This window comes from Cicer arietinum, chromosome 1 (genome assembly GCF_000331145.2).
Source record: "Cicer arietinum cultivar CDC Frontier isolate Library 1 chromosome 1, Cicar.CDCFrontier_v2.0, whole genome shotgun sequence".
Classification (NCBI taxonomy): Eukaryota; Viridiplantae; Streptophyta; class Magnoliopsida; order Fabales; family Fabaceae; genus Cicer; species Cicer arietinum.
This window is the reverse complement of record NC_021160.2, coordinates 19,643,850-19,658,658: the sequence shown is the minus strand read 5'-3', so window position 1 is coordinate 19,658,658 and position 14,809 is coordinate 19,643,850. Positions and strand designations below refer to the sequence as shown.

Here is a 14,809-nt window from a genome sequence, read left to right as displayed (position 1 = left end):
GGATCCCATCTAGCTGATATCTGCAACATGACAAACAACAGCAATTCAACATAAGAAAAAAAGAATAGACAAGAGCATATATCTCTTAGTGTACATATCATTTACTATAGCTTCCACTTACTTTTTCTATACTATAAAATAAAAGTGTTTAAAAAGTGAATATAGTCATTGACTTTATTATATATCTTTATATCTTTATTATGCTTCAAACAAAATTGGATTTAGATGATTCAAGAATTAATTGCTCATTATTTTGAACCACAATACGATGCAAGTTTATATAACTTGAGGATTGGAAGAGAGAAGTAAACTGGAAAAAAATATTTAAACTCCAGGTATTAAATGATAATTCATTCAATTATCAAATAAATTGTTGCTATACTTGTTCAAAAGAAGAGCAAAAAGAAAAATACAAAGTGTTGTTCACGCGTGCTATCAAAACAGAAGACCTGACAACATACCTTCTTACTTCTCAAACTATCAGAAGATTTAACTGCATTGTTATTTTTTGACTTGTTCCGAGAAGGACCATCCTGAAAAATATGTAAGAACTCTAAATTAATTTACTGTTAAATTAATTTAGTGGTTGCTAGCTGCTACACAAATCACTTCAGAGTTCGGACTAGAAATCGATTCCATCAAAGGAAACAAAGATGGATGCTAAACACAAGAAAATATCGAGCTTGAATCTAAAATATGAAAGCGAGGACCTAATTCAGTGATACCAATATCGCATATCTAGGTTATTCCAAAAATATAATCAAAGCCACATTACACATGAACAATTTCAAAACTTTTCAAACCCCATGAAGGAAAAAATCAAGGGTTTACAAAGAAGCTCATCAAATAAACCAAAAAGTATAGATACAATGTTATAAGCAAAGTGGCAACAACTTTCTCAATTCCATGAACAACAATAACAACATCATCATCAATTTGATCCACAAAAACAGATGATTGAAGATTCACACACAAAAGAAGATTACATAGATATTTAAAATTCCATACATGTATAATCATACATTGTTAGGGTTTGAAAAATCTAACCTCTTTGGCCTCAGAATTTGCATCCAATTTCAACTGTTCCATTCAAACGAATGATTATGGAAGAATTGAATTGAATAATTATCTATGCCTGCAACAAAACATAATCATCAAAGTTCACAAATTGATCAAAAAAGACACAAACCAAGAAACCGTTTTCTACTTCTCTTTTAGCAAAATAACTGTCCATAAAAGAAACCTTAAAAACAACAAAATAGAATTACTTTTTTATTTATTTTTTGCGAAAAAGAAACAAATGCAGAAATTATAATACATACCCAATGCAGCAAAAGAGAGTTTGGCTACTTTCTACGTTGTGATTGCGTATAAAAGGATGAAAATTTGTAAAAGAAATTAACACAGTGAAGAAAACCTAAATGCAAATTCAATTTGCATGTGTGTGCAAAATTGTGTGAGACCCCTCTAACAAATTACCTAGAAATTGCCACACACAAAATTGTGAAAATAAATCTCATGAATTTTGGAACCTAATGCTCGAAATATCAAATAGTGGCTTAACTTAAAAGAACGTAATTAAACGCGAAAATTAGAAACAAGAATTGACTGGGTAAAAAACTTTAATTTATTTTGACATGTGGAATAAGATACTCGATTAATTAAATTATTATATTAAATAGAAAAAAAATAGGATGGAAATCTAGATGAAAATAAATACTAGTTTCTATTTTTTTTTATTGAAAATTAGTGATACACTCTTTTAATTTTGGCTAAATCCCTTAACTTAATTTCAGGTAACGTTTTAGTCCTTTATCTTTTTTTTTTTCGACTTGGTCCTTTATTTTAATTTTAAGTGACAATTTAATATTTTATGTTTTAAAATTTCAACAATGTTATCATTTTTTATACAAAAATTCAAAAAAAAGTTCAATCAAAACTCATAAAATTAATTGTATTCTTCAATATAATACAAATTTCATCAAATTCGTAATGCAAATCTTCAAATAAACTCATATTTTCATACTTTATTTGACATTGTTAGGAATAAAGGACTAAATCGGGAAAAAAAAGATAAAGGACTAAAACGTTACCTAAAATTAAGTTAAGGGACCACAAATGTAATTTAGCCTTTAATTTTTATCACACTTTACACTTTATTTGATTAATTAAAATTTCTAATTTCTAATTTATAGATTATTATTATTATTATTATTATTATTATTATTATTAATAATAATACTCTAATTGTTATCAATAACCACTTTGTTAAAATAAGCAACAATGGTAAGTTGTTTTGTTTGTTAGAGACATGTAAAGTAATAATAAGAAGTTATTTTAGTTGTTAAAGGTTTATGTGAAATAGATAATATCAAGCAAAGTCGTCATAATCTAATTATCTATTATTTTTGTTTGTTAGAGACTTATAAAGTAATAATAGGAGCCATCATAATCTAAATATCTACTATTTTTGTTTCTCGTATACTTATTAAGTAATAATAAGGAGTTTGTTTTGTTTGTAAAGGTTTACATGAAACAATAATAACAAGTTATCATAACAGCATTTTCAACGGTAGCCAAATGAGTTCGTCTGTCAGCGTGTAGTTACGTAACTTTCAGTTCTTAGTGAGTTCACTATAGGAGTTGTGTCACGATGTCATCACGGTGCTCTCAGGAAGGAACGATACTTTCACGATTTAATAATAATAAAATTATAATCATTACTTTTTTTTATTAATTTATTAATAATAATAAATTTATAATAGTTAGTGGGTCTTATTTAATAAACTCCGGTTGAGTTCACCGTTGGAGTATAAATTGGAGTATAAAATGGATGCGGTGCTCCAAGATGATGTGGCACATCCGACTCCATCTAATGAACTCCATGTTGAGTTTACCGTTGGAGATGCTCATATTAGAAAATTTGTTTTTTTTTTGTTAAAGGTTTATGTGAAATAGATAATAACATCTATATTAACAACGTTATCTAATTATCTACTAATAAATAGTCAAACAAAAAATAACAAATAGTTTATCCTAAATAAATTCAATATGTACTCATTTTATTTATAACAACCAAGAGTTTAGTAGAGCAAATATAGGATGCATAGTTAAATTATTTTATAAATATTTAAATATAGATAGATACAAAGAAGAAAAATACTAAATTAAAGAACTCAATATAGAGAACTATACCAACATAAAAAGGAATTTGTTTTATTTGTTAAAAGTTTATGTGAAATAGATAATAACACTCTAACATAAGCTACCATAGCAACCTTTTGTTATCTAATTATCTACTATTAAGTAGTCAAACAAAACTAAACAAATAACCGATCCTAAATGAATTCAATATATACTCAGTTTTATTTATAACAACCAAGAGTTTAGTAGCACAAATATAGGATGTCTAGTCAAATTATCTTATAAATATTTAAATATAAATAGATACAAAGAAAAATATTAAATTAAAAACTCAATATAGAGAACTATACTAAAATAAAAAGGAGCAAAAGTACAGTTATAATTGCAATAACGATTAAAACTTTTTTTTTTTTTATCAAAAATGCTTCAAGAAGATTAATTTCCGTAGATTAGGTTAGTAGATCAAGAATAAGTAGATATAGTGTCTACATTGTATTTTATTTCAGGATTAGTTATTAAATGCACAATTTTGAATATTTGGATAATTAAAGATTTTCAGTTGTAAGGATTTATTTTAAGGAATTCATAACATTATTTCTTTCGGGCAATTCATTATTTATTATAGTACCTTATTCTCTTATATAACATGAAAACTTTTTCGTTATCACATCAATTGTTGTACGCACGTAATTATGCGTTGTATTTGGTATCAGAGCTAGGTGGAATCTAAATTTGGCTATGGTGTCGATTTACTTTACTTTATTTATATTATTATTTTTTTAAAAACAAAAATCAAAACTTGGGCTTATAGGATTGCTCGTTATAGTCATAAAGTGTGTATGCTATTATGTTGGATATTGGGCCTGGACAATCCAATGTTTGATTGGTGGTGTGCATATTTATGATGGGTAACAAGAGTAGGACGAATGAAGCAGTTGTTGAGGCTTTCAGCTTGATAGTTGCAACCATGGAGAATAGACGAAGACTCCTCCATTTGAGTGGACCCAATGTCAGATCGATAACAATCATAGACCCTTAATATGTTGGACTTTTTGAATTTTGAAAGAACAATCCACCACATTTTTTAGGCAGTTATGGTATAATCGAGGCACAAGAGTAATTGTTAAAGTTAGAGAAGATCTTTAGAATCATGTATTGTGCTGACACTAAGAAAGTGGACCTCTTCGCTTATATGTTAGAGTCTAATGTTGAGCATTGGTGGAATTGTACTAGAGGAGGTATGCTAACAAAATGAGTTTCTTTTACTTGTGATATGTTTAAATAGTTATTTCTAGACAAGTATATTCCCCACAATGTTCGTATTCAAAAGGAAACAAAATTTCTTCATGGAGATATGTCAGTTGTAGAATATGTCGCCAAATTTTGATGCAATATCAAGATACTCTTGCTATCTTAGGGACAATCGTCAAGATGAGTTGAAGGCAATCAATTTTGAGTAAGGACTTAAGCCTGAGATGCATATATTTAATTGAAATTTTAAGGATCTGTGACTACCCAACCTTGGTAAACAAGTCTAGGGTGGTTGAGAAAAAGATGTAAGCGTTGGAAGCTGAGAAACCGAAGGAGAAGTTTATCTCTGGTGGAAAGAAATTATATAGTAAGGACAATATATTTCATAAGAATCTATACCTTTTACCCATAACTTCAAAGGACAAGTAAAGATAAGCTTCAACTAGTAAGAGTAAGATATGTGAATAATGTGGATTCAATCATGAAGATCAATTGTGTCCTATAGCACAAATTACATGTCTTACATGTGGAAAGGTTGGGCATTTTTCTTGATGTTGCAAGAATGGAGGACAATCCCAACTTACAACTATTGATTGATCTTTGTTTGAGTGTTTCATGTTTGTTTTAGCTTGCCATAAGTATTTAGTTGAGCAGGTCAAGGATACATACTCATATTTTCTCCAAAGGTAAAGGTTGAGGATAATTTAACTTTGATGATGCATGTAGTTTGTGAGTTTTCTGATGTATTTCCTAAATATGTCTTTAGCTTACCCCAAATGGAGAACTAGAATTTTCAATTGATTTAGTGTTAGTGTGTGGTCCAGTGTCAATAGCACCTTATATGATGTCAACACTAGAGTTGGATGAACCCAAAAAAAAATTGGAAGATTTATTAGAAAAAGGATTCGTTATGCCTAACGTGTCACCATGGGGAGCACTGGTACTTTTAGTGAAAAAGAAAGATGGGAGTATGAGGTTGTGTGTAGACTATAGAAAATTGAATCAAGAATAAATATTCATTGCCTAGGATATATAACCTCTTAGATCAATTGAGTAGATCTTCGATATTTTCTAAGATACACTTGAGGTCTGGGTACCATCAAATTAGGGTCAATCGTGAAGATATTCCTAAGACAACTATTATGACAACATACAGACACTATGAGTATGTACTGATTCCTTTTAGAGTTACCAATTCCCCTGCTATTTTTTTGGATTATATGAATTGAATTTTTAAATCTTTCTTAGATAAGTTTGTGGTGATGTTCATTGATGATATTCCAATCTACTCTATGAGCTTGGGTGATCATGAGAAACACGTGAGGATAGTATTACAAGTTTTGAGAGATAATAAATTGTATGCAAAACCTGAGAAATGTGAGTTTTGGCTTGATGATGTGAGGTTTTAGGACATACCATCTCTAGTAAAGGAGTAGCAGTTGACTCTAATAAGGTAGATGCAATATGAAGTTGGCCCTAGCCTAAATCAGTGACTGAAGTAAGGACTTTTCTAGGATTGGCGGGTTACTATAGGAAATTTATAGAGATGTTTTCTAGTCTAGCCTTATCTCTCACCAAGCTGACTAGAAAAAGGAATAATTTTGTGTGAGACCAAGAGTGTGAGGATAATTTCCAAGAGCTTAAGAGATGATTAATTTCAGCACCTTTTTTAATTATACCAAATCCATCCATGAATTTTGTGGTTTATTGTGACGCTTCTAAAAATGGTTTAGGATGTGTTTAATGCAAGAAGGAAAATTTGTAGCTTATGCATCTAGACAAATTAGGTCACACGAGACGAATTATCCAACCCATGATCTTGAATTTGTAGCTGTAGTCTTTGCTCTTAAGATTTGTAGGCATTACTTGCATGAAGCGAATTTTGAGGTTTTTAGCGATCATTAGAGTCTTAAGTATTTGTTTGATAAAAAAGAATTAAATATGAGACAAAGAAGGTGAATGGAGTTTCTTAAGGACTACGATTTTGAGTTGAAATATCACCCTGAAAAAGCTAATGTAGTGGTTGATGCTCTAAGTAGAAAATCATTACATGTGGCTTGTATGATGGTACAGAGACAAACCTATAGAGGAGTTTAGAGATATGAGTTTGGATGTGTCCCTTAATGCTTTAAGCTTGAATCTGAATAGGCTAGAATCAAAAGTAACTTGAGTGGGATAATAAAAACAGAACAATTATTAGATAAAAGTACTGCAGTCTCTTGTGGATAAGAAGCATTATACTATAAAATATATTTTATGTGTTTCTTGTATGTCTCAAACAAGATCACACATCTTCTATTTATAATGAGGTTACAATAATTACATTCAAATACTAGGAACTTGTATTTGACTAGAAGTTCTACCAATGAACCTAGGAAAGTGTATAATCAAAGAATAATAAATCATACTTTGAATTCTAACACTCCTCCTCAAGCTGGAGCACACATATCATATGCACCAAGCTTGTTACATATAGATTCAACTCGAGGATGCCTAAGTGACTTAGGGAATATGTCAGCCAATTGATCATTTGAACCAACAAAATTAGTTGCGATTTCTCCAGAAAGAACTATGTCTCTTACAAAATGACAGCAGACCTCGATGTGCTTTTTTCTCTCAGGGAAGACCGGATTTGAATCAATATGAAATGAAACTTGGTTATCTCAAATTAGTTTCATTACATTGACATCACCTAACTTGAGTTATTTGAGTAATTGTTTTACCCATGTAAGTTCACAAGTCGTTGCAGCCATAACACGATATTCTGCTTCTGCACTCGATCTTGTGACTATGTTTTGCTTCTTGCTCCGCCACAATATCAGATTACCTCAAACAAGGACACAATACCTAGAAGTGGATCTTCTATCTGATGGTGACTCTACCCAATCAGCATTAGAGTAGCCAACAACTTCGGTGTTACCCTTGTCTTCATAAAGTAATCCTAAGAATATGAATCACATCATTCCAATGACTATCACATGGAGCATTCAGAAATTGACTGACTACACTTACAACAAATGTAATATCATGTCTAATTATTGTAGGATAATCAAGTTTGCCAACAATTCATTGATATCTACCGATGGCTCCCCCTGACCTGGTAGGAGCTTGACATTGGGATCCATAGGAGTATCACACGGCGAAAATCAAGCATACTTGTTTCTTCAAGTATATCAAGGGTATCTTTCCGCTGAGTAATTGATATACCTGTCTTAGATTGAGCAACCTCAATCACCAAAAAATATTTTAGCAGCCCCAAATCTTTAATCTGAAAGTTTTGAGACAAATGTTGTTTGACCTGATGAATGCCAACATGGTAATTACCTGTGATGATGATGTCGTCAACATAGACAAGCAAATAGATGCAAGTGGTTGGTGAAGAGTGCAAGAAGAAAACCAAGTAATCAGGTTCACATCTAGTCATACCATACTCTTATAGCCGAGAAAAAGACACTTATGGGATTTTGCAGCCAACTTATATTTCCCTTGGAGTAAGGTCATGAACAAAACATGTGCACCCGAAGATGCGGAGTGGTAGGGTATACATATGTTGTTGAGGAAATAAAATAGAATGTGGTACCTTGTTTTCAAGTACAGAGGAAGGCATGTGGTTGATTAAGTAGCAAGATGTGAGAATTGCATCTCCCAAAAAACGAGGAGGTACATTATTGTAAATGAGCATGGTACGAGCCATTTCCACTTAGTGTCGGTTCTTTCTCTCAGCGACACCGTTTTGTTGAGGTGTGTGAGCACACAAAGTTTGATAGAGGATACCCTGTGAAGTCAAAAAAGATTGAAAAGACGTAGACAAATATTCACGAGTGTTATCACTTTGCATTATTTTTATCTGAGTACCAAATTGTGTTTATTTATGAGCAAAAAGTTTAAAAATTTGAGAAAACATTTGTGCGGTTTTTCATTAAAAGTATCCAAGTGTATCGAAAAAAATCATCAATAAAAGTAACAAAATATTGAAAACCCAAAAATGAAACAACACAACTCGTACCCCAAATATCATAATGTGCTAAAGCAAAAGGAGATGCATCTCTTTTATTAATTCTGTCAGGAAATAAACTCCTAGTATGTTTCCCAAACTGACATGACTCACACTCTAAAGTAGACACTTTTGACAGACTCATAACCATAAGAAGCAACTTTTGAAGGATACGATGGCCCAAACGTTGATGGATAATATGTGGAGACTTGACAGCGAAACATGCAATTGGCATTGTAGGTGCGAAAAGGTAATATAAGCCTTGTGACTCATGCCCTACTCCAATCTTCGTCCCAATACTCTAATCTTGCACAAGAACATAACCATTAGCAAATGTAACAGAGTAAGGTAGGGTACAAGTGAGTTTACTGATGGATATTAAGTTAAATGGAAACCCAGGGACATAAAGCATAAAGTCCATAAAGAGTGTGGGTAGGGGATTTGCTCGACCAATACCATGACATTTGGTTTAAGACCCATTAGCCAAAGTAATACTAGGTAGTGTGTTCATATAAGTCAAACATGAGAAAATAAATTTATTACCAGACATATGATCAGAGGCGCCTGAGTGAAGTATTCAAGATCCAAGTGGAGAAAATTATGTAACAAAGACAATATGATTACCGTATGAACAACAAAGGCAACTTGTGCGGTAGTTTGCATTTGCGCCTTTAGCTTGATGTATTCATTATATTTTGTGGTAGAAAGCGTGACTTGATCACTTGTGTCAAAGGCCTCAATTTGAGCAACATTGGCGACTCTGGGTTGCAGTTGATTAGCTTTTGTGCGACATTGTGCTTCAGCATGGCAAAAATGGTTGCAATAGTTGCATCGAGTTCGACCATGATTATGTCCACGTCCTCCTCTACCACCTCATTGATAAGAATTAGAGATAAGTGCAGTAGATTTAGCTGACACATTGAGAGAAGCAAGGGGTGGAGCAGGAGCTGAAGAGGCCGAAGACGCAATAGTTGTTCACAAACAGTTTCATATGAGGGAACAGTTGCACTAGATAGAATTTGGTTGCGAATTGAATCAAGATCTGGTGTAAGACTCGCAACGGCCAGAACCATAAAGAATTTTCCATGTTGTTTAGCATGTGTTTCAGCACTATCAGTATAGGGCATAAGTGCATCAAAGAAAACAATAAAACTATCAAGCTTACATATGTAGCTTTGCATATCCATTTCTTGTTTCTTCATGGAAATAAGATTAGAGACTACAATGTATAAACAATTAACGTCATTGGAGTATGTCTTCTACTCCTTTGCCCAAAAATCATAACATGTTTTAAATGACCGAAATAGAGATGGAAGTTTGACATCGATTGAAAACCAAATAATGTTGCATAGAGAGGCATCAATCTGTTTCCAATTATCTTGATCCTTGGCAGCGACATCCTTGGACTATTTTAGCAAATGGTCTTTTTGACCTTGTCCTTGAAACCGAAGTTCAATGGCAGCTGCTCGTCCTACGTAATAGGCAGCACCTACCAATTTTTCGCACGGGGTCAATGGAACCGTAGTGAAACTGAACACAGAACAAGAGGCAACAACAAATCTGATGTTTAACACGATGATCAACATGAGGGGAAAGAGAAGAAAAGATGTTGAAAAATTACCAGAAGTTGAAAAAGACCCTGGAATATGCCGTAAGGCCCTGAGTGATGGCTGACGTTGAGAAATTGGTGGCCAGATGTATCTCACGCGGGGTTGGTGGAGGCACATAGGTCTCACATGCGGATAAGGAGTCAAAATGGAAAAGAATAATGTCATTGTGTTTGCTGGAGGATTGCGCGACAGTCTGTGGTGGTGGGTTGCAGTAGAATAGTCGACGCACAACTGAAATGGAAAAGCACAGCTGGAACAAATAATTTTGAAGAGGAAAAAAAATTGAAAAGGTTATACCTTATCTTGTGATGGTTTAGTGTTGTTTAAGGATAAGATCTTTGTTCTTAAGAAATAGAGCCTTAGGGATAAGATTTTAGAGGAAGTTCATAATAGTAAGTTAACGATAGACCCAAGAATAAATAAAATGTATCAGGATTTGAGAAAAATGTACTGGCGGCCAAGAATGAAAAAGGATGTAGCTAACTTTGTGTCTAAATGTATAGTGTGTTAGAAGGTTAAGATTGAACACCAAAAGTCTTTAAGATTGTTGCCACCTTTAGAAATTCCTGAGTGGAAATGGGAGAGGATATTGAAGTAACTGAAATATCACTAGAAGAGGGATTGTATAGACATATTGTTGGTTTAAAATTTTCTAGCGGACTGTTTTAAAACTGTATCATGTATGAGAGGATGAAAAGAAAATTATATGAGGATGAATGTATGAAACAAAAAAAACTAAAAGCATATAAAAATGACACATAAATTTATACTGGTTCACCCAAAATGGGTTACGTCCAGTTCTTCACAAACTTGTGAGTTTCACTATAGTTCAAAAAATGACTTGTCCTCTAAATGGATCTTTTCTTTTCCAGCCTCACTAAGCTTACACTATCTTTCTTTTTTATTTACAACTATTACCAAGTTTATATGAACTTAGAATATACAGATTTAGTGATTTGAAATAAGAGTTTGATTCTTTCTGTTTTGCAAAAACTTTCTAAGAGGATGCTCTCAAGATTATAGTTAAATACTATAGAAAGAGCAAAGAGAAGATGAGATAACTCTTCTTAGCTTTGAATGATTCTCTTTTGTATGAGTAGTTGTTGTGTTGAATGTTGAAGAGTTCTCTTCGTTTTATAGAGGTTATGAATCTCCATCCATGAGGAAAAGTATATAGTGACTGTTGGAGATTTGTTTAAATGTCCATGGTTATTAATTTAATTTATAAAAGTGTCATTCAGTTGTCCTTGCAATGCATGAGCTTAGGAAGACGAGTTTGCAGTCCATCCTTGGATAGGAGGTTTGGTCTTTCCATAAGTTAGGACATGACTTGCACTTTGGGATTTTTCCTTTTCTAAGAGTTGTAGTGTCTTGTCTTTCTTGTCAAGTACAACACTTTTTCGTACTATGGTACTTTTGAACATTCCCTATGTATGAGGATGAATGGAACCAAAAGTTTATCCTTTCATTGTCCATCCTCTGTCTTAGATCCTCTTGAATTGTTTCTGCTTTTACTATTTTTCTTAAGGTACAAATTTATCTTCATTTTATTTTGTCGTGGATTCATCTTTTCTATGATATTGTATATTCTCTATCTTAGAGATTAAAGGTTTATCCTCTGCTTGTTTATCCTCTAGCTTAGAGGACATGTCAGATTGTGTTAAATATACTTATTTTCATCAAGGTGATGAAGAAACTGTTTTCTAACTTAGATACAGTTAAGAGCACAAATTAGATAATAAGCATAATCATAATCTTTGAAATAATTTTATCATCATTAAAACAATTTAGAGAGATTTTGTGTTAACAGATATCTATGGATTTTGTGATGGATTTGCCTAAGATGTATATGAGTTGTGATGCCATTTGGGCGATAGTTGACCGATTGACCAAATCAACTCATTTTCTACCAATTAAAGCAACTTATAGTTTAGATAGACTAGTTGAGCTCTACATTAAGGAGATAGTAAAATTACACGATGTACATACCTCTATAGTATCATATAGGACCCACGATTTACCTCTAGATTTTGGAAAGCTTTTGGTATTATTCAAACAAATAGGACTATTCAAACTCTTGAGGATATGCTTAGAGCTTGTGTTCTACATGAAATGGGAGTTGGGTTAAGTATTTACCTTTATCAAAATTTTCTTATAACAATAATTATCACTCTAGCATAGGTATGGCACTATATGAGGCTCTTTATGGAGGAAATTGTAGATCTCCTTTGTGTTTGTGTGAAGTTGGTGAGAAGTCTTTGTTATGACCTAATTTAGTGCAAGAGACAACTGTTAGAATTCAATTGATTATGGAAAGGATGCGTACAACACAAAGTAGGCAAAATAATTATGCTGACAGGAGAAGAAAATCATTGGGTTTTCAAAAAGGGGCACATGTGTTCTTGAGAGGCACTTCTAAGACTATGGTGAGAAGGTCAATGAAAGTCAAAAAGTTAAACTCTCATTTTAAAGGTCCTTTCCAAATTCTAAAAAGAGGTTGGTAAGTTGCTTATCAATTAGCTCTTCATTCACATTTATCTAACATTCATGAAGTATTTCATGTTTCTCAACTCCGAGTATATGTGTCGGATAATTTACAAGTGATAGCTTCTAAGTCAGTCCAATTGAAAGATAATTTAATCTTTAAGCTTAAACCTATACGCCAGAGAAAGCTACTTTAGAATTAGAGGAAGAAGTCACACAAAAGTATCCAAATCTCGTTGGTGCAAGTACATAAGCTTCTTTATATTTGCACCAATTGGGTCGTTTTGGTTTTATTCAGCTTGACATAAATTTCGGGGATGGAATTTCTTTAAGGAGAAGAGAAAATGTAATATCTTAAATTAAAGGACTAAACAAAATTAGAATTTTAAAATTTAAAATATTCTAATTTATAGATTATTATGATTATATTATTATTATTATTATTATTATTATTATTATTATTATTATTATTATTATTATTATTATTATTATTATTATTATTATTATTATTATTATTATTATTATTATTGTTGTTGTTGTTGTAAATAACCAATTTACTTAAAATAAGATAACACTGGTGAGTTATTTTGCTTGTTAAAGACTAATAGGAAGTTTGTTAAAGATTTGTGTGAAATAGATAATAACAAACAAAATTATTAACAACCTTTTGTTATCTAATTATTTATTAGTAAGGAGTCAAATATAACCAAGCATGCGATCCTAAATGAATTCAACATGAACTTTTTTTTTTTTTTGTTGTAACAACAAAGAGTTTAGTGAAACAAATATAGGATACATATTCAAATTATTTTATAAATATTTAAATATAAATAGATACAAAAAAACACTTAATTAAAAATTCAATACATAGAACTATACAAAAATAAAAAGGAGTAAAAGTATGGTTGCGGATGCAATAGGGATTAACATACTTTTTTTTATCAAAAAACATTTCCAGAGGTGAATAATCACACTCTTTAAACTTTCACGATACATTTATTTTTGGAAATTTGGGATGGAAAAAGAGTTAGATATTTTGAATGGTATTTTCTTATAAAAATATATTTTGTCGAAAACCTAACTCTATTAAAATTGAGATTTTATGAACTGCAATAATAGATTATGAATTAATTTATTTACTACGTTGTTTGTTGAATTACCATTTTTTTTATGATTGTTTGAATATGTATTCTTTAAAAGATTTTTTTTATTATATGTTCTTGAATAGTTGTTGTTATTATATATTCAAGTGAAATATTATATCGTAAATATGATTTTATGAGGACGATTGTTAAAAAAAATGAATTATTTTGTAGTGTATGCTCCATATGAATATGGGTCTTGTACTCTACAGTTATTTAATCGGATGAATTATGTGCTCCATATAGATGGATATTGTACTCCACATATAGATGAATTTTAAACTCTATAAAATGAGTTTTAAACTCCACACGGATGATTTGTATCTCACTTATAGATGAATTTTAAACTCCACACGGACGAGTCTTGTACTCCACACTAGATAGTTTGTGCTTGACATGATGATATAATACCTACTTCGCCGAAGTAGTATATCTCCATATAGCGATGATACATCATTGAATTGATTTATTTATTTTCTACAGAATAAATGTGTATATTGAATTTATTTGATTATTATAGATGTGAATTATCATTAATTTAATTGGATGATTTTTTATTAATTATTGGAAGTAATTGGTTATTATAGAAAAATCTTAGTTATATCATGTATATTTCTAAAGAATATTTTTGGAAGAATTATCATGCCGACTGATAACAATATTTGTTTTAAAGTTATGTGTATTATTCACTGAGATTTAAGTATTGTTTTCAGATACTGAGACCGTTGACATCGGAGAAGCCTTATCTCCTTTGAGAAGTATAAATTCCTTAGATTAAGTTAGTTGATCAAGAATGAGCAGACATAATCTCTACATTGTATTTTATGTCATGATTAATTATTAAATGTTAAGTTTTAAATATTTTGATTATCAAAGATTTTCGATTATAAAGATTTATTTTAAGGAATTCATAATATTATTTCTTTCGGAAAATTTATTATTTATTATAATACCTTATTCTCTTATATATCATAAAAACTTTTTTATTATTATTTCAATAGTTATACTCATGTAATTATTCGTTATCTACTTTATTCACACAATTAGCACTTAACTTAAGAAACATACAAGTATCAAATAACTTTTTAAGACTAGAAATAATCATTCTAAATCAAGAACTTATTCATCCCTCGAAATAAACTAAAACATACACATAAAATGCAGAATTTATCAATAATTATGCT

The 14,809-nt window shown here is 31.3% G+C and overlaps 2 protein-coding genes across 3 annotated transcripts in view; one reads left to right on the top strand and one right to left on the bottom strand.

The window, feature by feature from the left end:
- Positions 1-1,578, bottom strand: part of LOC101506792 (lysine-specific demethylase JMJ18-like) — a 9,283-nt gene extending 7,705 nt beyond the window's left edge. Inside the window, exons 1-4 of one of the 2 annotated variants that reach the window (XM_004488151.4) lie at positions 1,323-1,578; positions 1,048-1,135; positions 462-533; positions 3-20 (exon numbers count right to left, since the gene is read on the bottom strand). In XM_004488151.4, coding sequence (XP_004488208.1) covers positions 3-20; positions 462-533; positions 1,048-1,089 — 132 coding nt within the window. In that variant the 5' untranslated portion in view covers positions 1,090-1,135; positions 1,323-1,578. The remainder of the gene's footprint in view (positions 1-2; positions 21-461; positions 534-1,047; positions 1,136-1,322) is intronic. The other variant, XM_004488152.4, reaches the window with a different exon arrangement.
- A 2,716-nt stretch (positions 1,579-4,294) lies between these two features.
- On the top strand, positions 4,295-6,300 carry LOC140921111 (uncharacterized). The gene is made up of 3 exons (XM_073370988.1): positions 4,295-4,382; positions 5,644-5,797; positions 6,129-6,300. Exons 1-3 carry the CDS (start codon positions 4,295-4,297, stop codon positions 6,298-6,300), a joined length of 414 nt encoding a protein of 137 aa, XP_073227089.1.
- Positions 6,301-14,809: the final 8,509 nt, after the last annotated feature.